Source organism: Natrix helvetica (genome assembly GCF_964273705.1).
Source record: "Natrix helvetica genome assembly, chromosome: 3".
NCBI lineage: Eukaryota > Metazoa > Chordata > Lepidosauria > Squamata > Natricidae > Natrix > Natrix helvetica.
The window spans coordinates 153,890,857-153,914,086 of record NC_138549.1 but is presented as its reverse complement, the minus strand read 5'-3'; the positions used below and the strand labels follow the sequence as shown (position 1 = coordinate 153,914,086).

General features: G+C 35.9%; 1 protein-coding gene across 1 annotated transcript in view; it reads right to left on the bottom strand.

Moving 5' to 3' along the window:
• Nucleotides 1–758: 758 nt before the first annotated feature.
• ARFGEF2 (ARF guanine nucleotide exchange factor 2) overlaps nt 759–23,230 on the bottom strand; it is a 47,868-nt gene continuing 25,396 nt past the window's right edge. The window contains exons 16-39 of the mRNA XM_081947017.1: nt 22,724–22,929; nt 21,878–21,962; nt 21,617–21,788; nt 19,886–20,037; nt 19,396–19,524; nt 18,807–18,965; nt 17,684–17,831; nt 17,123–17,222; nt 16,365–16,405; nt 16,110–16,279; nt 14,970–15,121; nt 14,694–14,866; nt 13,461–13,621; nt 12,819–12,949; nt 12,589–12,718; nt 10,784–10,919; nt 9,325–9,463; nt 9,182–9,236; nt 8,798–8,906; nt 7,746–7,876; nt 7,359–7,527; nt 7,004–7,142; nt 5,700–5,817; nt 759–5,097 (exon numbers count right to left, since the gene is read on the bottom strand). Coding sequence (XP_081803143.1) covers nt 4,921–5,097; nt 5,700–5,817; nt 7,004–7,142; nt 7,359–7,527; nt 7,746–7,876; nt 8,798–8,906; nt 9,182–9,236; nt 9,325–9,463; nt 10,784–10,919; nt 12,589–12,718; nt 12,819–12,949; nt 13,461–13,621; nt 14,694–14,866; nt 14,970–15,121; nt 16,110–16,279; nt 16,365–16,405; nt 17,123–17,222; nt 17,684–17,831; nt 18,807–18,965; nt 19,396–19,524; nt 19,886–20,037; nt 21,617–21,788; nt 21,878–21,962; nt 22,724–22,929 — 3,282 coding nt within the window. The 3' untranslated portion in view covers nt 759–4,920. The remainder of the gene's footprint in view (nt 5,098–5,699; nt 5,818–7,003; nt 7,143–7,358; nt 7,528–7,745; nt 7,877–8,797; nt 8,907–9,181; nt 9,237–9,324; nt 9,464–10,783; nt 10,920–12,588; nt 12,719–12,818; nt 12,950–13,460; nt 13,622–14,693; nt 14,867–14,969; nt 15,122–16,109; nt 16,280–16,364; nt 16,406–17,122; nt 17,223–17,683; nt 17,832–18,806; nt 18,966–19,395; nt 19,525–19,885; nt 20,038–21,616; nt 21,789–21,877; nt 21,963–22,723; nt 22,930–23,230) is intronic.

Here is a 23,230-nt window from a genome sequence, read left to right as displayed (position 1 = left end):
CTCTAAGCTAGCCAGTCTCTTCATATTTCTCCCTAGGTGGAGATTCCACTACACTTACTGACAGCAATTGGGACTAAAAACTATTGCTAGGTGATACAGTCATAAAAGGACATGACTAAGTCAATTTACAATGGCAGTTGCAGCAATCCCAGTTGCCATCATTATGCAAATCCAGGGTGGTTGAACTATCATGTGATCACCATTTGCAACTTCTGGCCAGCTTTCTCATTGTCTTTGCTTGTGGAAAATCATCAGTGAAGATCGAAAATGGCAATCACGTGACCCTGAGATATTACAACATCGTAACTGTAAGCCAATTGCCAAATACCCAAATTGCCATGGGGACACCATGACAGCAGCAACTATGAGAACTGATCATAAGTCCCTCTCATTCAGCGCTATTATAACTTTGCACAGTAATAGATCAAGTGGTCTTTAAATGAGGACTAGCTATAACTGCAACTAAATCTTTCCAATAACTTTAGATCAGTCTTGTGCATCAGTTTAGAGGAGTTTTAGCCCATTTCTCCTTACAGAACAATTTCAAGTCAGAAATATTGAGTGGAAAGCAGATCACGTTTTAGGTTGTAGACCTTTTCCTCTTATTGACTGGTCAGAAACTATGCCGGTCCAAGGAGGTTCTGAATACTGAGGGTGAAATATAACCTATGTCTCTGTTTTATAGCCTTTACCATTATTCCCTAACAAGGAGACAAAAAATAGTAGAAATAAGTTTTTTATCACAAGATCAAAAAAAGTATGTTTGATGTTAAACTTTATTTACCACCTGATTAAAGCATGGAATACAACATTCTTCATAATATTTTATATAAAAACTTTACATAACTTTGTATTACAGTATATAATTATGCTATTCTCTCAAAAATGTATACATCCATCGGGCAAGGAATGCTTTTCATTAACTTAATGATATTAAATGTACTTCATAATAGAAGGTCTCTTAAGAAAAAAAGTAGCTTATAACTAATTTTAAGCATTATATAGATAAAACATACATTTTGCACAAAGTATATTTTATTTAAAGTTGCAAAGAGATATTCTGGACAAAAATATCAAGACATTTAAAGAACTGCACCTCTCACAAATCAAAATTTTCTGTTGCTTCAAGCCAAGAATCACATCACACCATCTGATTGAACTGTAACATATTTATTAATAGGGACAAATTTCACTGGCAATTTATACTGGCTTATGTTAACCTCAGTGGGAGTATAACAGTGGTGAATTATTCTTTAAAATGCAATGCCCCAAGCATTTAAGCAATTTTTTATTCAATGTTGTTTGTTTTTAAAAGGCTCTTATGTGCAAATTTGCAGATTTTAAATAAGTGGGTTTTCAACCTCATTCTCAATTTAAAATAGGGGGATGGGAAATTTTGTACTGGGATTGGTATTTTAGAATATACGTAATACTACCCCTTCCTAAACGCTGAAGTGATAGAAACATAAAACAATGTTTTATGCTTTGCTCCACCTGATAACCCAGGGAGCAATCACTTTGATGCTGATGCTGGGCTTTTTTCTAGCCCATTTACTGTAAAATATTTCCTCCAAGTATTCCAGGTATTAGATTACATATAACTCTGTACACTTTTTTGCACAGTGTAGTTAATGTTTGCAGCGTGACTTCACCAGAACTATTTCAGAATGTAAGAGTACTTATAAGACCAAGTGTTGAATGACCAAGTGAGGCAGGGTTCTACATTCTTACCTCTTTTTTTTTACTACTATTTCTGCATTCCTGTTCTTTGGCTGAAATGAGAAGATTAATACTTTATCTGCTATTAGCTGTGGCCACAATTAATGGTAATCAAAACTATTATTTTAAATTAGTGTTGCAAACCTGGTAGAATCAGTGCTGCAAATTTGATTCAGAAGGAATCTATTTCGTGTTTATCGCAATTTCTGCTACTGAAGATATAAAATCAAAGCAAAGATAATGCTGGCAAAAGAAGGGGAGATTCATATCAAAGAGGGAAGAGGCAACTATAGCCCGACATGCAAGTCTAAGGTTTACTACAATTGGTAAGAGATCAACAACTGCCTGTACACTGGAATTGTGTGTTACACAGACAATTCATCTTGCACTGGATTCATGATATAGAATTCTGTTATGCGGCCAGCTCAAACAAAATTTTATGAGTGTTTAAAGAAATGATACAAGAAACATTGGTTTACTCTGCAGAACCTGTTCTATGATCTGATTTCAAATCAATTACCATAGAAAATTTTAGAGAATATTCCTAACATTATTAGGATTGTCCATGGAAGTTGGTGTTGCCAAAACCAAGCAGTATTGATGCCCACAGTCATTATAAAAATACATTCAAATAATACATGTACCATTATTACCATTCTTCACAATCTTCAGGAATATCACAAAGAAAGGCTATTATGGAACATCTTCAAACACATACAAACACGCACACAGACACTCACGTGCTACCCTTCATGATAATTACATGGTTATTAGATTCCCACCTATGTTTTTAATTAAAGTCTTAGCCATTTGAAAATGTAGCTGTTGGCTGCAAATAAAGCTTTCCTAAGAAAATGAATCATTCAACACTACTGACTAGGCTTTAAGTTTTATGATCAGACTATTCTGTGTATAAGTAAAGATCACACAAAAGAAGCTTCTTCACAGTGCTTTACATTGCAAAACTTTGGAAGATAACTATTTTAAACCCTATGGGTATTGCACTTTTTATTCAGGTTCTAAACATTACTTGCAGTGTTGCCATGCTTCTTTAGTGAAGTCAAAGAGCTGCACATCTGAAGAGAAAACATTTAAGGGGGGGGGGGAGACCACGCTGTATTTGCAGAACATATTGACATCAGAATTATAGAAATGGGGAAAAGCAGTCCAATTAAAGAAGAATTCTGGTCAGTACAAGGATTAAAATAACAGGATATAAAAATAAATAACTTTTTTTTTCTGCACACAGTGAAATCCCTCTTTTCACTGCAAACATAAATAACTAAATAAGTACACTAATGTTTCATCACAATCCTTTCTAATGAACTGTTTATATGTTTTCCAACATATTTCACAGAAAACAATATTTTTTACTTGCTATGTACAAAAGTCTTTGGTAGAGAAATTAAAACGTCAGAATTTTTTTATGTCTGCGAAGTGCCAAAAAAAAGGAAAACTTATACCGCTTTATTACTGAAACTCTTTGAGATAGCGCACTAGTGTTTAAAAGAAAATCCCGCCATAGCTCTTCCCTAATTGTAACCATGATAACAGTGTCAGTAGCCAGATTCAATTTACAGCACTAGAAGTTTCACTTTCTTCATCATACTTGTGACCTTGGATCGAACCTTTTCAGGACTTTTCCTTAGGACTGCAGTCACCCACGTATCATGTCTCCCTGCTCCCCACTTCACTAACACCTTACAGTTCATACTTGCCAATAAGAAGAAAAAGTATATTTAATACTTTTGCATTTTTAATACATTTGGACAGAAATTACCTCCTTCCTGCCCTCTTGTAGAAACCATTACATTATTACAACTATACAGAATTTGCCTGCCATATCTTACAAAACTATTTTTTATTGGGCCAAGAATAGTAAGACTTAGTCTTATAATAATTATAAGACTAAAATCCCTCCTTGGACCCAAATTCAGAAGAGCCAATAGTACAGAGCGGTGACTTTGCTTTCTACTGGCCCCAGAAAGCAGGTTTCTTTCACAAGTACATGTGCACTTATATTAATAAATCAAGTGGTTCCAATAGGAACCAGACTCCCCTGTCTTATACAACTTATAATAATAAAGCATTAACCAAGCCATTAAAACAACCATAACTCACAGTTCAGCAGCAAAAATAGAAATATCTGAAAACACATTGAAGATAGACAGTTTCTACCCAAATGTTAATCTATACATTACTCCAAAAGGGAAATACGAGTATAAATTTTGATTTATTCAATGTGCACTTCAAAATTAATCAAAGAATTTGAGTTTGTCATTTGCTTATATTTAATAATCATTAGAGATTAAGAATCAGAAGCATTTTTCAAAGCTTTCAAACTACTTAAACATTCAAGTCATGAGAGATAAAATAATTAAAAGGCAGTGTGAATTGGTTTTCTCCTACAGTTTCTGGGGAGAGTGTTTCCTTCATAATACATTTTGCAATATGCATTTTGCATATTGCTTTATTGATAGTAACCCAGTAACAAGGGAATTTTCATATGATGAAAAATTATCAGTCCTAGAGAAGATACAGTGCTGCTCTGAAGATGATTTACCATTTACATTCTGCAAGGTACGGCAGAATTAGCAAAAAGGGAGATGGAGATAAAAGACTGATTTGGATTTTAACTGGGTGACTACATATATTACTGCCTAGTCACCATCTTGCTACAGATATACACAATAGGCAGCACCAAATCATTCAAATCTGTATTGAAAGAAGAGACAGCACCAAGTCATTTTCAACTGTATGCATTCTTGGTGGAGAAACGCTCCATCCAATTTTCAAATAAATTTTCATCTTCTCAAATATTTATTAATACATTTGCTAGCATCACAGACTTATATAAAGGGTCTTCATTCATCATTTCCAATAGCTTATGAGCAAACAGCTGGAAGGTATTAAGAGGGAACTACTGCAAAATCAATTTGAGCAGACAAGCTGAATGGTGAGAATGACTTGACATTTACTGCAATAAGTTGTCAAATGTGAACAGCTATTCCTATAGGAGAGCCAGAACTATAGTAGTAATGAAAGAGCCTTCAGAAATACCAGATTGACCAATATAACCCTGCTGTTCAGATTATTGTAGTTTCTTTTTCTTTGGAGACCTATCGGTTTTCTTTGCTTTGTTTATGCTTTCATTCAGTGAACTGAGCATTATTCAAGCTTTGGTAAACAGCAGTCACAGAACTACCATGCAAGGGATTGAGTCCCTGTTGTTCGCAAGTGTTCTTCAGGAATCCAGACTCTGAACACTACACCAATGCGCAGGAAAAACTTCCTCAGCACAGCTCGGAGTTCTGGGATCAGATCAAACTGCATTATTTCACATAAGTAGGGGTAATATGTTGACGCGTGTGCTTTAAACTTGGGAGGAAGAAAGAGGAAAGAAAAAGTAAGAAATTATACAAGTCTGTTTCTCCAAGAAGTGCGGTTCAATTGAAGGTACAATTCCCATGGTCAGGGAATGGCACTGCAATATCCACATTTAAAAAATATGCTTCTGTAAAACCTACTCCACATCTTCCGCTGGTCTTGACCAAAATATTTCACCAGCAATTCTCAAAATTCTATTGACTGCAACCTATTTCCTATTACACCTTCACCTTGCCACTAGAACAGGGGTGTCAAACTGGCGGCCCGCGGTCCAAATGCATCACATGCAGGCCACGCCCACCCCAGCTCCGCAAAGGGAAAAAATGTCGCAATACATCGCGTGACGGCAAGGTGACGCAGCGAGTTTGACACTCGTGCATTAGAACATCCTTGCCTTAATTCTTTCTTTATCACTCCATTACTGTCAAAGAGTGTAGCTCAACAGTGAACATAAATTGTCCCCAATCAAGTAAGGGCCTGAATCCTGCCCATCCTATATGCCTTGCTCCTCACACAATCTACACTTGAAGGGAGCTACAGCAGCCTGTAAAAGTTCCATGTTTTCTTCTGAAACTGAAATAAATGTCTCTTACCTTTTCATCACTGACTTTTAGTGTTTTTGTTAAAAGTAGCAACAAGAGATTGGTCCAGGCCTCTCGATGGCTTTCAGAATTCACAGTGATAAAATAGGCCAAAGCTTCACTGCACACACTAGAGAAAAGAACATGTGAATATTCAGAACCACAGAACAGAAAACAGCAAGCAATTCAGTGAAGTAGGTTCTGTTAGTTCTGCTCTAATCAAAAGAAGTTTTCAGGTGCATATGTGAAGAAGGAAGAACAGAAAGTGACAGAATATCAATATTTAATATTTAAAAATATGGATTATGAAATTCAGGGGTATTAGTATTTTTCAAACTTGCATTTAATAAGATTTCCTTTTCTTTCAAAAGTAATTTAAATAGCCTCAATTAATTTATTTTTTTCCATTTCTATTATCACTGCAAGCAGTGAAACTTATGAATGCAATTGGGATCGGATTTCCATAATTGTTATGGTCATAAGCTGAGGCAGTCATATGCTGGACCCAGTTTGATGACAATTTTTACAATAGCTGTTAAGTGAATCATTATGTCATTAAGTAAATTCATAGTAGTTAAGTGACGGCTGTAGTTTAAGCATCAGCCCATTCTTTGGAATGGGTGAATTTTGCCCGAAATTGGCAAAAACATAGCAAATCGTAGTCACATGAATACGGGGTGCAACAACCAGTCATAAAAGTGAGCCAGTTGGTAAGCAACCAAAATGTGGTCATATGACTGCAGCGTGCACGTGTGTGGCACAATATTTTACAATGATGAAGATTATGGGCAATAAAACACCTGTTCTGGGCCCATCATAATTTTGAATGGTCATTATGTGACCAGTTGCAAGTCAAGGACTGTCTATAAATTATTAGAAAACCAGTGAGAAGCAGATATTATCAAGAAATACATAGATATTGAGGATAGTGATTACCTATTTAACAAAACTTCGTCTGTCAATAGAAAAAAGGAAATATGTAATAAAAAGGAGTGGACAACATTCTCAGAACATTCCAATTCAGTCATAGTATTTTGTTAGGTTAGCATTTTTCAGCATTAGGAAATTTCATGGCAGCTCTAATAAATAATTCAATAATGATTTTAAAAAATCATGGGATACCTATATCCTGATTGTTTTCACATAAAAATTTCCCAGTTGCTCTTAATGAAAGATTGAATCTGAATGAGTTTTCCTTTGCATGCTTTGTTTAAGTTCCCCCATTTAAAATGATTCAACAGAAAAATTGTATGTCGCCTCTGAAATCCTTAAGAATTTGTGTTGGGATTACTTTGAAATCTAGAAACAAAGCTTACTTCAGGAGCCTCTGTTGTATAGCTTCCCAGGAATCTCTGCGGTTTTCATCAACATACATTCGGAAGAGAATTCTTAGACAACAAGCCAAACTGCTGGTCTCTTGTTTTAAAAGGTTGGGCTTTGATTTGCCCTTGAACCCTGAAAATTAATGACATACGTTAACACCTTTGAAACTGAAACTTGAAATAATCTGTACATCTGAACATTAAATAAGTTCTACTCTCATGTATGTTACATTATATGATAATATTATACATTAATAATTCCATGCCAGTAGTCACTTTAGATTGTAATGTAAACCAGTATAATTGTTACAATAATTTTCTAAAATCTTCCACCCTATTTTATGTTTACCTGCCCTCCATAGGACGGTTCTTTGTTCATAATTTGAGTTGAAAGCTTTTGAAAATGAATGAGACTCTTGCAAACAATCCAGTAACTTGAACAGATGTTGGGAAGACATGAATTTGTACATTCCCTGGTCTTCAGTGTCAATATGTATATCTGTATCTAGTGTGTCCCTCTAAAGATAGAATAGGAAATATTAGTTAAGGACGCAGGTTACAAGGGTTTAACCTTTAAAGAGCATTACATAGTTTCCAGAAAAGTTTCAATAGAGCAGATCCTAGTTTTGATCTAAATTCAAATATTTTGAATAGATTAATATTTTGATCACTGAATCTCACATCTACACAATGAGAGCCGAGAGTGTTCTGTTAATCAAAGAAGCAGATGTCTTACCTGAGCAGCAGCCAAATGTTCAGCATCTTCTTTCTTACTTGTTGCTGGGTAAAATACTATATTGTCAATTGTCTGAATCAATTCCAGCTGGACCACGCATTTTATGAGGAGGCTGGCAAAGAGTTTTTGGTCTGAAATAATATATCATATTTAGATTTTATTCTAAAAAATAATTTTCGTACTTCAAAGTTTCAATCCCTTTTAACAAGATTTCCACGTGCACACCATTCATTAGTTTTTAAGGGATTAAGGCACACATGAGTTTCTTCTACTACTGTGTTGGTAAAAATTTATTATTATCTCTAAATAGTTTCCATGTCCTTTTCTTTAATATATGTTAAAAATAAACCCATGGCAGAATTACATGACATGCACATGTAAAAAAGCAAACTTGTTTATTACTATATGGCCTTTTAAATTTAGGCATTAAATTAACCAGGCTGAAACAATCAACCAGCATAATCTGATTTTGAGAAACTGTTCTAAAAATTGGTTCAGTCAAGGTGATGTAGTCTTATTTATATCATTACTGAATGAAACTATCTTTATACGACACCAATCAAATAACTTTGGACAACGCTAAAACATAAAATAATCCAAAGTAAAACTCTGAGCCCTCCAACCAACACAATGTGGATAAAATCATGAGCAACCATGATCTCAGATCAAACATTTACTTTAAAAGGAGACTTTTCAGAGCCAATTATTTCTCAAGACAGCACATTCCAAGATTTTGAGTTTGCCAAGGAGAAGCCCTACATATTGCACTGATAGGCCTTAAGCAAGTGCTTCCTCGAAGCATTTATAGGGCAGGCAGAATCATGGTGAATAAAATAATTTGTGGTAAATTGCCACAATTGTTTCTCTGACCCTTTGTAATATTATAGAATCAAATATGAGACTATGGAAGCAACAACAGTATCTTCATCTACTAAAAATTGGATGTAGCTGCTGCTGTAAACGTACTTGCACTTCTTAATTTGTGCTGAAGATTTACCTTCCAAAGGGCTGGAATAAAAATGTATGCATCAATGTGTGAGATGCAAACTTACTTGAATAAGGGCCTCCTTTCCAGCTGTCATCTGTGGGATTTGAAAACTGGCTCTGCCCTCTTTCTGAAGCATTTTTACTACTTAAAGACTGGCGATCCAGGTCTACCTCCTAATAGAAAATATATCTGTGTTAACTTCTTTTACATCTTAGTCACAAATCTCAGTTTCAAGACAGTTTAAATTTTTCAGACATTTCACAATAAAAGTATAATATAGCTGCTCCTTGGCATTATTTTTCCTTTGTTTGTGTGATTAATTTCTTGAAATACAGATTCTAAGAAACAGGAAAATGAATAGTCTTGTAATTTTTATTTCCACGTTAAATGTCAATAAATGTGAAGCTGTCACATGTATCTTTAGTAGGTAAAAAACTGAAGCATGTACCAGGTGTTTTTCAGATGAATCATCTTCCATCCCTGCTGGCCTCCATGTCAGCAAACTTAAAAAAAGAAATGCTTAAATCAGATAATAGTGCTGAAATGTAAAACACTGGCGCAATTTATATTAAAGATATATTGTACACTCACACATGAGGAATGGTAGTTTTGAAGATCTCTAGCATACAATTGCAGGTTTGGTCCCAAACTTCAGGACTGAATTTTTGCCCATTTAATATTACCAGACTTTCTAAGCAGTTCGTACCTGATCGAGCCAACTGTTCATTGTCTACAGAAAAATTAAATCACAAATGAAAGCAAGAACATTTATCACGAGAACATCAGAGACTTGTACAGTTTGAGTTGACAACTAGTTGTGCTATAAGATGGTTCCTAATGTGATAAGTCTATTGCACAACTGAAAATAAGTTGGTAGTACATTAGTGAGAGATAGATACTTCTATCTTTCTCCTCCAAAACAGTTTCCAACCATTTGATTACCCAGCATTCTTCATATAGTTATACTAATACAGAATTATGGTATTTACTAATCATTCAGTTCCTGAAAACATAATCCAAAGTCCATTTTAAAACAAAACAAAAAGCTGTACTTACTTTCCATTGAAATCAATGGAACAAACTACTCGCAGATTTCAATGGTTTCAAAATCTGGGTATTTTTTTTTAAGGAACCCAAATAAGAACCATGCTTGGTTGCTTACATTTATTTCACACATATCCCTGTACCCCAAAACTATAAATATAAAAGAAGAAAACCATGGCTAATATTAAGAAGCAAGAGGATAAACTGTTTCAAGGAACAGAAGGAAGAAAAGAAAAAGTATATTATTCCAAATCTGATAATAGCTTCATATTATCTTTTGGTCCTTGCACCAAAATATATTTGCACTCCAGCAATGTTGTGATATAGAAAATCTAAACCAAAAGCTGCAAGTATTTTTTGGTGTGAGACTATGACTACCTTTGTCTCATATTGCACATATGAGAAGGGGCAAAAAAAATGCTCACAATGATTTTTCTTTAAAGGGGAAAATGGAATGTAATAGAACTGTGAAAGCCATTCTTTGTCTCTTTTCATGGCAACAAACAGGTTCGTTCTTTTTAAAATCTGCAAAACCTGTTATTTAAACATGGGTTTAAAGTATATATAAAGTGGTTGTGAGTTCATTTTTCAAATAAGAATTTACTTCTGCAGCTTGATTGCAAACAAAAAATGTTGATTGCCCAGGCATTATATAACATTTGTAAAAATTATTTAAAAGAACATATGCAATGTCTAACAAGTAACATAGCATTTAAGACCATTTCCTAGATTACCGAAAGAACATGCTATGCAATAAATAATTGGTTAAAGAAGCAATAAGGAAGAGATATTGTTATCAATACAATACCACGTTAGCAAAACAGAAAACCTATGCTATTCTTTTTCACTGTAATTTGTCTTTTTCAAAAAATAAGAGTTTTTTTCAGATTCATCCTTTTTTAGAAATGCAAGGAAGTATGGAGGGCAAAGAGGAAGATTAATTTCACACACAGCTGCTCCCAAAATATTCATTCAGAATAAAGTGACACATATGTAAATAAGCTACCTTGTTTTACACACCAGTGTAACTGTGTAAATATGTCAGCAAGAAGAATTTCATTCAGAGCTTCATAGAACTGGGTAAATACATCACAGATTGCATAAAGTGCATGATTACAGGTAGTAGTCATCCATTCAGACTTCTATGGAGACAAGAATCAAAGGTTGCATGTTTCTGATTGCTAACAGGGAAGGGTTCTGATTATATAATAATCACTTTAATAAACATATTTAGCTTACCTGTGTTTACAAATTCACCTATCATTGTATCAATACTACAAATGCTAAGGATTTATTCTTTTTAAAAAAATAGTTAAGGAATCACCATATATTGCCATGTAAATGATAACTGGAGGGCTATCTGAAGAACAGAGTGCCTGATATTACTTTTCCACTTGACAAAGATTCAAGAACTAAAGAATGAAAACCATCACTATATCCTTTCACATACCAGGTCAAACTAAGTGTTGTGGATTTATTCGCTCACAACACAAAGCACTATGTTTATTACAATTATCATTAGATGGCATGGCTCCTTTATAAGAAAGAGGGATCCTGAAAAATGGAAAAGGAAAATATTCTATAGAGGTTGGAAACCTTAGGAATTTGATTGGTGTTCTGACCTAGGCTTCCTGAGACAGTAAAAATCACACCCTTAGTCCCAAAAATCCTCTTTTTATTTCAGCAGCTGTGAATTATGTTCATTCACAGCCTGTAATGAGTCACAAACAGTTTGTGAATAGTCCGACAGAAATCTTCCACAGTCTTTCTGGATAAGGCTGATAAGCACCCACCTTTATCTCCCTGAAACGCTGCCAAATACCTATTTGCCAATTAGTTTTGCAAGGCCAAACAAAGCACAGAGTCAAAACAGAGCTTCAGAGTTTAAACCGACCAGAACAAAGTTGCTTCCTGCAAAGGCTCACGTCCCTTTGCTCCTCCTTTATGTCTTATGGGAAGGGCCAATCATCTTCAAGCCTTACTCCTGACTCGCCCCTTTTATCTTAACTGCTCTTGCCTTCTGGAAGTCTGCACATGCGCACACTGGGAATAGGCTCCCCCTGTTCCTCTGCCTCGCTGATGTCAGATTCTGGAGGCTCCGGAAGCAGCACATAACTCCCAGATGGGCCTGGCCCCCTCTCTGCCTCCAACGCAGAGCCTCGTCCGAGCCTTCCCCAGATTCCAGGGCTGGCCCATGTTCCTCCCCAACCTCCTCACTATCTGACTCTACTGCCAGCTCTGCAGGCCACCAGCGGACCACAACAATTGGCTGAAATGAGGGGAAGCTAGGCCAGCCCTCCAAATGTCTTTGGAGTCAGTTCTATTATCAGGCAAAATAGGCAAGACCCTTCTTTGCTTTAATGGGGAATGCAGTGGGGCTTTGTCTGGAGCAGGGAGGCTCAATTTTGGTATGATGGGATTAGGCAAAGAGATGAACTGGATTTGACCTGGGTCCTATCTAAAAGTTAAAGGGTCCTATCTAAAAGATAGAGGGGAGGGGGAGTTAGTCTTAATTTTGTTTGCTAGATTTATTCTCTCCACTACAAAAGCCTTATAACTTAGCTTATTCCAACCAGTTGCCTTGTTCCAACTCTTGTAATTTTGAATAATAGAACTATGGTAACTAAGGATTGTGGCAATTAAACTTTAACATACAGGGAAAATACTAGATTAAACATTTCAATTTTAAAGCCTTTCTTTTCTCAAACAAACCATCAGAAACATATTATTATATTTGGCTGTTATTCTTGTTTTATGCAACTTTTTAAAGCATTCTAAACTAATTAGATAATACAGTGTTGCTTTCAATACCTCTGTTTGCAGCTCTGGAAGCTTCATGTTGTCAAATATTCTAAATACAATTCGAAATAGATCTTGCCACCAGTGCTGTTCAAAGGTTTGGCCATAGCTCTTCATGATTTCAAACATAACTGTTAGACCCCTACAATGTGAGAAAAACAGCCATCAGAAATTTATTTTTTGGGAAAAGAATGAAGAGAAAATATGTTTTATTAACAATTATAATCACAACATTTCATTACCTTGTCCGCACATCTAGCTTGCACCGATTGATGATACAAGAAAGTTCGAATAAAATAGGGAACCATCCTCTAACCCAAACCCTGTCTCCAGTTGCTACATTCATGTCATCACTTGTATATTCTCTCAAAACCTGTGAACAGATGAGAGCTGGTAAATCAGTACAAATACAGTACCATTTAATCAGATCTTGCTGCACAATTGATAAAAAGGGTAAACAAAATTAGAAAATGTTTTTAAAAGACTTTAAATGCAGGTAAATCTACATATTACAAGAAATTCACGTTTCCTGGTAAAACAAAATTTAAATTGAAACATGTTTTATAATGTATTTATTTATAAATATATTTGAAATTAGTTAGGAGATGTAAGCCTTCTTAAATTATATTTGAAAATATATTATTCATTCACTAAAAGTATAGCTTCGTAAATCATGATATTGGTATTCTCCAGCCAGAACTGTAAACAAGTTTAAAGTCAATAATGGCAAGTTTCAGTTTTAAAAGGAAAAATCAGTAAGCACTGATCCTAAAAATTGCTGGAGTTTTAAAAAGGAAAGAAATAATGGAAAAATTTCTAAAAGCTCTCTTGAAATATTAATTTGGAGTTTAAAAATCCAGAGAAATAAAAATTTAAAGAAATACCTGTGGTCTTTCAGAAACATATTTTGCACAGTAACGAATAAGTCTAATTGCTTCCATACTGGTATCTGGAAAGGCGGCGTTGCAGGCAAACTCTGATAAACATTTGACAGCATCCTGGAATGAATCTATGGCTGCAGGAAAATGCTGTTGAAAGATAGTAGCTGTAGAAGAAAATGAAAGTAAAAACAAGCCATTAAAAAATTACATTACTATGGGATATCTTGGGTAGTTGATGCTCAAGGAAACCATATGAATTAGAAGGAAACATTTGGTCTTTGATGTAATAATAAAAAATCAAAGAATCGCAGTTTTGAAAACTGACCAGCTATATCAAGCTTGCATATCTTACAAGTTGTAATCAATTATATTTACATGGCCCAGCAATCAATACGTGGCAATCAAGTAACAAATTAGTTTCATGCAAATGTAATCATTTTTTGTCAGTGAATTTTCTTGTACAGTAATCTGAGCAGTCTGAAGAGAACTGACACCAAGCCCATACTCATGAGAAATGAGAAATACATATGCAGCATACCCAAGAAAACAGTATATTTCAAATTTCATTACCATATTTTACACTCTCTAAGATACACTTCCTCCCCCCAAAATGTGGGTGGAAATGTCTGTGCGTCTTATAGAGCGGATATTGTAGTGAGGAGGGGAGGGGGGATTGGTGTGGCAGTGGCATTTGCCGCCTGTCACCATAGCCACCACCGCCGGAGAAAACACTGGAACCTTCACTGCCAAGTAGCTGATTGGTGGTTGGATCAGCCTCCTGGAATACTGTTCACCGCCACCAAATGGCAACGGCAGCATGGCAATCAGTGGCGGCAATCCCTGTCGCTTAGAACAGGTGATCGGCAGTATTCCGGGAGGCCGATACAACCGTCAATCAGCTGCTTGGCAGCGAAGACTCCAGTGTTCCCCAGCAGCGGCAGCAGCTCAGCTCAGTTGACCAGTAGTGGGTGCAACGGAACCCTAACGAGCCATGTGTTGGGGCTGCAATAACATGCTGAAGTTGATCAGTCTGTTTGCTGCAGGGACGCTAATCAGATGAATACCAGATGGATGCTGGGAGGCAGAGGCAGATTTTTTTTTCTTGTTTTCCTTCTCTAAAGCGAATGTGTGTCTTATGGTCCGGTGCATCTTACAGTGAGAAAAATATGGTATTTCTACTATATAAATATGGTCATTATTGATTTGAGGATATTAGTTTTCAAAACATTTACTTACTAACTATATGTGCTGCTGTCTGGAATGCCAACTCCACAATATTCCCATCATGATCAGATGCTGCTTGATGAAACACTGCAAACATATTTTTCCACCCTGAGCGAATATTAGCAGCTTGAGAGTTCACCATCTGAGTAATACAGCGTATTACCATGTCCCGAATAGTTGGGGATCTAAAGAGAAAATACTACTTTATTAGAGAACTTTTTCTGCACAGCATTAATACATACTACATAAGCAAAAGAAAACATTTACATTACAAGATGCATAACAGACCTGTTCTTCTTCATGATATGCTCAAAAGGCCTCAAAAAGTCTTTCTGAAATCGAAAATTGGCTAACTCCCCCTTTTCAAGAAACTTCATGGACAGTTGCCTCAAAGAATCAACTGCAAAAATTGCCACATCTTCATTAGGATTGCAGCCAACCTATAAATGAGAAAAATAGGAATTCCCTTAAAGAAGAAGAATCCTAGATAGATCAGACTACTGAAATTCAATGCTTCCATCTGTTGTAACTGTCTTTGACTTTAGGCAACAGACATAATCAGAATAAATCCAGATTTAAAGCTCTTCAAAAAGGATCATCATAATCCTAAACTTGTATTTTTTCAGGAAATTCTGTTGATATAATTCTAATCAAGATACAACTATATAAAAGCTAAGTACTCAAATCTAAGTAATCTTAAAATATTAGTATCTTAAGGCAAATTACACGTAGAATTAAAAAACAAATAAATCTACATATAAAATATAGGCAAAAACCATCAAGAAACCAAAAATTATATAAACAGATTGTAGTACAGAACGGTACTACAGTTAATGTAATTACAGTACAGTAATTTTAATTATAGAAACATGCTTATGCCATGTATACTTTTACATGCTATAAAAGTGTATTTTACATATAATTAAAAGCTTTTAGCACATTAAATTCTTTCTTGCCTTACTTCTAAGGCAAACATCTTCATAATAATTATTCATCACACTATGAAATCTGAAATTATGGATTACATTACTGGAGTTATTGCAGTATTACATTTTATTTAAATGCAATTATATTGAGCTTCCCATCTTAAAATCACATGAAGGTTTAGAACAAAATTACAGGCAACAGACATTAGGTATTTATACAAGTAATGTGTAATTTTGCCAATCTGCAATGTAAATTCTCCAGGCTGAAAGACTCGAAGTCCCTGTAAAAATTGACATTTTCTGTCATGATCCATGTATGAGCTGCGCAGGGTACACTATGATGATTCCATGTAAAGATTTTATAATGCAAATCAGTATTCCATCAGGTACAAGAACTTGCCACAAAAACTTATAAGTCTTAAATTAAAACAAGTACATACAAATTGATTTTCATATCTAAATTGTATCAAAGAAGTTTTGCAGTGTTTAAAATTTAACATACCTTGTTAAAGTGATCTCCAATTACATGCCATATCCTGGACCACTGCAGTCTAATTCTATTCATGTTATAATAGGAGATTTCAACTATTTTCTGTAAGCTAAACATCCGGGGATGGTGAGGGGAAGCCAACTCATCCATGGAAACCGTACACAGCCATCGAACAAAATCAACTAAAAGATTAAGAAATAAGACATGTAAAATATGATAAGGTCTGATAAAGTTATTGTTCATTTCATCAGAAATTTTTAAACATACCTATAGCATTTCCATCTAGTCTAGTAGAACCAGTGAATATCCTATGAAAAGCAGAGAAGCAGTATTAATCTTCAATATACAGAATATTAAATACATGGTACAATACTGAATTTGATACTATACTGAAGAAATAGAATTTCTATATAGTACAAGTAATCCTCGGCCTATGACCACAATTGAGCCCAAAATTTCTGTTGCTAAATAACACAATTAAGTAAGTTTTGCCCCATTTTTTGACCTTTCTTGCCACAGTTGTTAAGTGAAGCACTGCAGTTGTTAAGTTAGTAACATATTAAACGACTTCGCTTGTCAGAAAGTCGTAAAAGGTGATCACATGACCCTGGGACACTGCAATCATTATAAATATAATTTAGTATCTGAATTTTGTTCATGTGATTATGGGGATGTTGCAACTGTCGTATAGTGTGAAAAATGGTCAAATGGCACTTTTTTCAATGGCGTTGCTAGCTTTGAATGGTCACTAAATTAACTGTTTTAAGTCAAGGACTATCTGTATTCAGATTATAGGACAACTATAAATTTAAAGTATTATTTGGCATTTTGTGTTGGAGTGTGGAAAGACCCAACAACAATTAACATTTTCTCCAATGTTAAATCTCATATTTTGACTAAAATATAACCAAATTGTGATACTATTTATTTATTTAAAAAGTATTTAAATAGTATGTGAATCCCAAAATCAATGTTACATCCTACTGAAATAATTTATCATACTTCATTCAGAAACAATACTATACCTGTCCACTGCTACCACCACACTCTGAGAACTGGTTTCTCCCACAGATTCCTGAATGCTGGCTATTTGTCTTCTATCAACACTTCCACCAACAAAGTTACCTAAAAAGACCAAAATTAAGGTGTTATATATATAAAAGATAAGTCGCTATTAGGATCCATTATAAGGCTATTTCACTCTGATTCAATATATTTTCAAAATTTGGAAAAATAGCAGGAAATGTTGAAAAAATTACAAAACTGGCTGACTGAGGTGACCATTTTAATATATTACATTTTATATTGCACGTAAAAATTACATGTGATTCAGCTGCTAAGGGGACTTTAGTTCTAGCGGTTCATAGGATGACAACATGACTAACGTTAAGATGAAAATGATTTATAATGTGTGTTCAATTTCTTACGTTTATTATCATAAATTGCATTAAAAACATTTGTGCAATTAGGTTGAAATAGCTAGATCCATTAGAAATTTAAAAAAAACCTGAGCATTTACTGCATTGACAAAATGATCTCACAGAAATAGTATAGCAATAGGTATAAGAAGGGAGTCAAACTCTCACCCAGTCCACGTCCCATGAAATCTTCTCCTCCAGATGTGAAAACTTTGAGACTCCCTTCCCTCTCACGACCAGACCCAGAGAGGTAGCGTGTTTTAACTCCAGTTCCTATCAGCTGTGCTAACTCCAGCTGGCTGATGCATTTTAGAATCTAATGAAAGCAAATTCAGTATTATTAAATCTAATAACAACAAACTTTCTAAGTAAAGAATTTCCAAGATGTAAGGTAAATTCCTATTTTAAATGTATTATATAGTTTCAAATTTTGGCTTGATCTTTCCTATTTTTGGTGTTATAACTTATGGCACCCACTTTGTCTCTTAAACCTTTTTCTCTAGTCTCCAAAAATAGGTAGAAATCTATTTGCCCATCTATTTTATGGACTTAATGATATTGCTAGCTATAGTCAGTAATGACAAAACATGTGAAATGTAGTCCCTGTAGACTGTAGTTGTTGTTGTGCTGTTGCTATTATTATTATTAATTAAATGTGCTTGCTGGCTATCTAGCTGTGAGGAGACTGTGGGCAACTTACACCATTAAAAGCAATAAAACCATAAAAATACATATATATTTAAGCACAATAAAAATACAGGTTATGACTGACAAATTGGGAAGGGAGGGCACAGAATTTATGGGGGGGGGAGGTGGGATCTATCAACCATTTCCAACGTGATATTTCCCCATTGCACCCCAAGCCAGCTGGCAGAAGCAGATCTTCAGGCCCTTACAAACAGTTGGGAGGATGGTAGCAAATCTCACCTTAGGAGGCCACACGTTTCAAAGGGCAGGAGCCCTGGCAGAGAAGGCACTTCTGTACCCCACCAGCTGGAATTCCACAATATGCCTCCTCTGCCCACTCCTCTGTTCTAGGTTGGTAAATAGCATCTTACAGGTAATCCTTGACTTACGGCCATAAATGAGCTTGGAATTGCAATCATAAGGCATATCCATTATTAAATCATGCAATAATGCAACTGGACCTGATATTTTGCAGCTGTTGTTAAACAAATGTGGTGGTCATTAAGCAAATCATTTTCCTCTGGGAATTTTTTGCCAGGAACCGGACATAAATATATGAAACCAGCAAAAAAAAAAAAACCCGTTGCAAATGGTGATCATTTACCTCATGCCACGAATTTCCCAGATAATTGCCATCAGTGTGTGCCACTGTAATAAGTGTTTTAATTGTATCTATGTTCTTCTGCTTCATTTCTGTGATGCTGGAGCTGGCAGTCAACAAGGAAAAGCGAGCAAGTGCCTGAACATAAGCATCTCGCTCAAGCTAAAATATAAAAAAACCAAAGTTGAAATAAGCCATTGTAATAAAAATTTTCCTCAAAAGAAATCATATGGGCTGACAAAGTTATATAAGGCTAGCTAAGCATGGTAGCCTGATATGCAGATGTGAATGGGAGTATATGAAACATAGAAGTATTTGAATTAAGGGAATTAAAGAGAAAACTGCCATAAATCGTATCCAGTCGGATACAGTAAGTAATAGTCAGGTAATTTTTCTACAAGGCTCCACAGAGGAGTTTTTCTACCCTCTGAGAAGCCAAAGATTTAACTTGGGGTTTGGCATATCAGGCACATCCTCTAACTGTTAGATTTTTACACAGCTTTAGATCAAGGCTAAGAAATATTCTTTTGGTAATTTCAGAATGTTTAACATAGGATACAGTATGTAGTGCATAAGACAACACTATACCGACCTGCATGCCAAAAATGCAGGCTATTCGGATAGCACATCGTATTCCTTCTAAGCATAATGAGGCCACTTCAGTGTCATCACAGTTCTGAAGACCAACACTATAAGCCGCAAGTAATGGAGTCCATACAAGCTAACGTTGGAAGGGTAGAAAAAAAGAAATAGTTTTAAATTTATTACCATGTAAATGCGTCTTGCACCAAAGAACAATCTAGTATAAAGACAAAAGTGACTGCTTCTCTTAACTCTAACCTTAAACCAGGAAATAGGTTTTGAAATATGTTTTTTTAATTTTGCCTATAGCAAAGTCTAATACATTATATCTAATACATTGTTTCCATTATTTCCAGCCTGTCTTTTACAGTCATGATGGGTCAGAGCATATTCTAAATGTCCCACCTATTAAACAGACACTTTGAAGATATAATTTCAGTTTTACATTTGGCATATTTGAAAACTGTATTAAATACCTTTAAGGTTAACTGCACACTTACTTTGAACATAGGTCTGACATGATCCAGATGGGTTGCACTCGTAAAGGGTGCCTTTGCATGGCTTACTGCCTCCATGAGGGCTTTAGCAGTCTTTGCCATTTGTTCCATTTCTAGATTGTATAACAACCGTCGCTGCTTCTCAGTGGCTACATCTGAAAAATATCTTGTTACCCAGATGTGTTTTTAAACACTCACACACACACACAATTCTAAACAAGGCAGCATATAGACCTTAAGAAAAGATATACTTTCTACATTCCCAAAGAAACCCAAGTTAGAAGCAGAAATTTTGGATTCAATTTTGATCATGTCAATCAGAATAGAGTTGGAAGGGACCTTGGAGGTCTTGTAGTCCAACCTCCTGCTCAAGCAGGAGATTCTATACCGTTTCAGACTTTAAGTCAAGGATTATCTGTAAGCAATAAAATCACCAATACACTCTAAAGATAAGTTGCAATCATTAACTTATTGTTTAAAGTTATTCTTCTATTACAAACAGGCCCCAAGTGTTCCTGGAAACTCCTACAATCTTTTATATTGGCTTCCATTGCTGTTACTCATTCTGCATGATTACTCTCTATTATCAGATACCTTACCTTTTCAAACAGAAGTGTAACAGTAGCAACCGCCACTGGAATAATCTCATTCTCAAAACTGCCAGACATTTCTTAAGTGATAACCTGAGATTTGTGATGTGGAAGGAACCTAAAACAGACCCAGGGTCTAGCCATCTGCTAGAATTCATCCCTAGTCCCCTGCCTGTTCCCTTTCCTATCCTGAGGATCAACTGTCCAGGCTAGAAGAGGTGGCAGGTAGAAGGGGAGGGAGTCTCCAAGTTGACTCCCAAGCAATGCCAGGGGATCAGGTAAAAGAAGAGGCTACTTTTGCACACCAATGACCACGTTAGATTCAAGTTTTTAAAAGAATGATTTTAAATATTGTAAACATTCTTCCTCCAAGAAGTTTTAGTAGATATTTTATGTTACCATTTAGGACAGTGATGGCGAACCTATGGCACGGGTGCCACAAGTGGCACGCGGAGCCATTTGTCAGGGCATGCAAGGCGCTGTCCTGTCAGCTGGCCAGCTGAGTTCACCTTTTTAAAAGCTATTTTTCGCCTTCCCCAGGCTCCAGAGGCTTTATAGGAGCCTGGGGAAGGCGAAAAGAGCCCCCCCGCCCCCCCGCAGGCTTCAGGGACCGTCTGGAGGCTTCCCTGAAGCCTTCGGAACGCTTAAAACCACCTTCCGAGCAAACCGGAAGTGACTTCATATATTGATCGTGTCTCAGAGGGTTTTGGTCACTTCCAGTTTGCTCGGAGGGTGGTTTTAAGCGTTCTGAAGGCTTCAGGGAAACCTCCGGACGGTCCCTGAAGCCTCCGGAGGGCCTCCGGGGGGGGCGGGGGAGGATCTTTTCACCCTTCCCAGGCTCCTATAAAGCCTCTGGAGCCTGGGGAGGGTGAAAAAAACATGTAAAAATGGGTTTTTTTTTTCCGCACGTTGCATTATGGGTGCGGCACGCCCGCACACGACCCGCCTGCGCTCCCCCCACTTGTGGCACGTGAGCCAAAAAAGGTTCGCCATCGCTGATTTAGGAGATAACAGTGGCTACAAATTATGTTGGCCCAGGGTAACAAGTGAAGATTTGGCTAATTCACAATAATTTAATTGCTTAATCCACACAGTAATGGCATACTAAGAAACGCTAAGTATTTTTTAGAGGAAAAAGTCATACTCGGTTTAGTAGATTTGGTTGTGATTGCATATTCTTTTGCGTCTTTCATTGCAATCTTCTTTCCTTCAATTTCATCATAAATTGTAGACAGATATTCTTCTGGAAGATCTTTGCTATCATTGATCCCACGGTTCATTTTAATGTATTGTTCTTTTGTCATCTTATTCTTTACCTGTTAAATTCAAACGTCGGTAAAGAAGATTTTAAGTTCCTAGAAACTCAACCGTACCTGTCTGGCAAAATCTTTCTTTACATGTTTACCTGAGGGCTATGCAGGTCTGTTGTCAGCATTATAATAGAATATGCTAAAACATAAGCAGTGTCGGCACTGGCAAAGAGAGTTTGGCTAGAAAGAAAAGAAGAAGAAAAAGCAGGATTTTACCTCCTCCATATATATAAAATGATTCTTATTGAAAACGTCACTCATACAGAAAAGTTGAAATTGTTTATTCATTATCTGTAACTGGAGGTTTCTCCAGGTTTTCTTTCAATTTCAGCACAGAAAAACAGGAACTTGATAATTGTGAATGTCTACTGTATCTCAGTAATTCACCATATAAAAGAACTACCACAAAATATAAACAGAAAACCTCTAGAAAAAAAATCATTTTCTATAATTTTGCTCGCATTGGGGGAATAACATTTCTACTTTTAAAATATGTATCTAACTGAAAAAAATGTAATCACAATTTTATTTTAAACAGCTAAAACAAATTCGAACTTGAAACCTCCAGATGTCTTGTGGGTTTATTAGCCAAGTTGCTTGGACATCAGTTCCCACTATATCTGGAGAATGCCAGATTGAGGTAGCTGATAAATAACTTGTGCTTATTTTTTTTAAAAAGAAATATTAGCATATTCTGCTTTGTGAAACTAGGTAGCAAGGCAATTGCCATAGCTAATCATCTCCTCAGTTTTCCTTTAATGGAGGCTTTTTTAAAAAAATGCAGTCACTTGCATTATAACATTATGTATTTATTCATTAGATTTCCTGTCTTGTGACTGGTCTAAAGTCATCAGCTTCCATGAGTAGGCTTGCACCTTGTCTTCCTGATCTCTTTCAGCCCTTTAAGTATTACACAGCCTACACCATATAGTTCAAGTTACCCTTGGTTGCATTCAATATATCTAGCAGCAAACTTTTCCATTAGTCTGTCAATCTTCTGAGCTTCACCAGGTAACCGAAATCCTTCCAGAAATATGCGTAAAGCAGAGACAAAGTCCTTTCCACAGAAATCAAGCAGGTCTACATAGCCATACATCACCTCCTTGTTAAATCTGTTACTATCCCCCAGAAATTCACCCACTTGGCTCTAACATGAGAAAACAAAAACAAAAAATGGAAGAAAGAGTATTATTAATGCTTCATTTTTAAAACTTTATAATCTTAGCTACTGTGGATTATTTTTATTCCTACTGTTAGGACATATAATTAGAATACAAGAGTACCATATTTGATTATTATTGCGATAGAAGTCACCATTTGAAGGGCCTATCATCATGTGTTTTAATGGGGGGGGGGGGAGATCCACATCCAAGCATTATTAATTATACTGCTACTCAACACAGATAAACAAAATATGGGAAAAGAATTTAGGTGAACCTGCCAGTGTA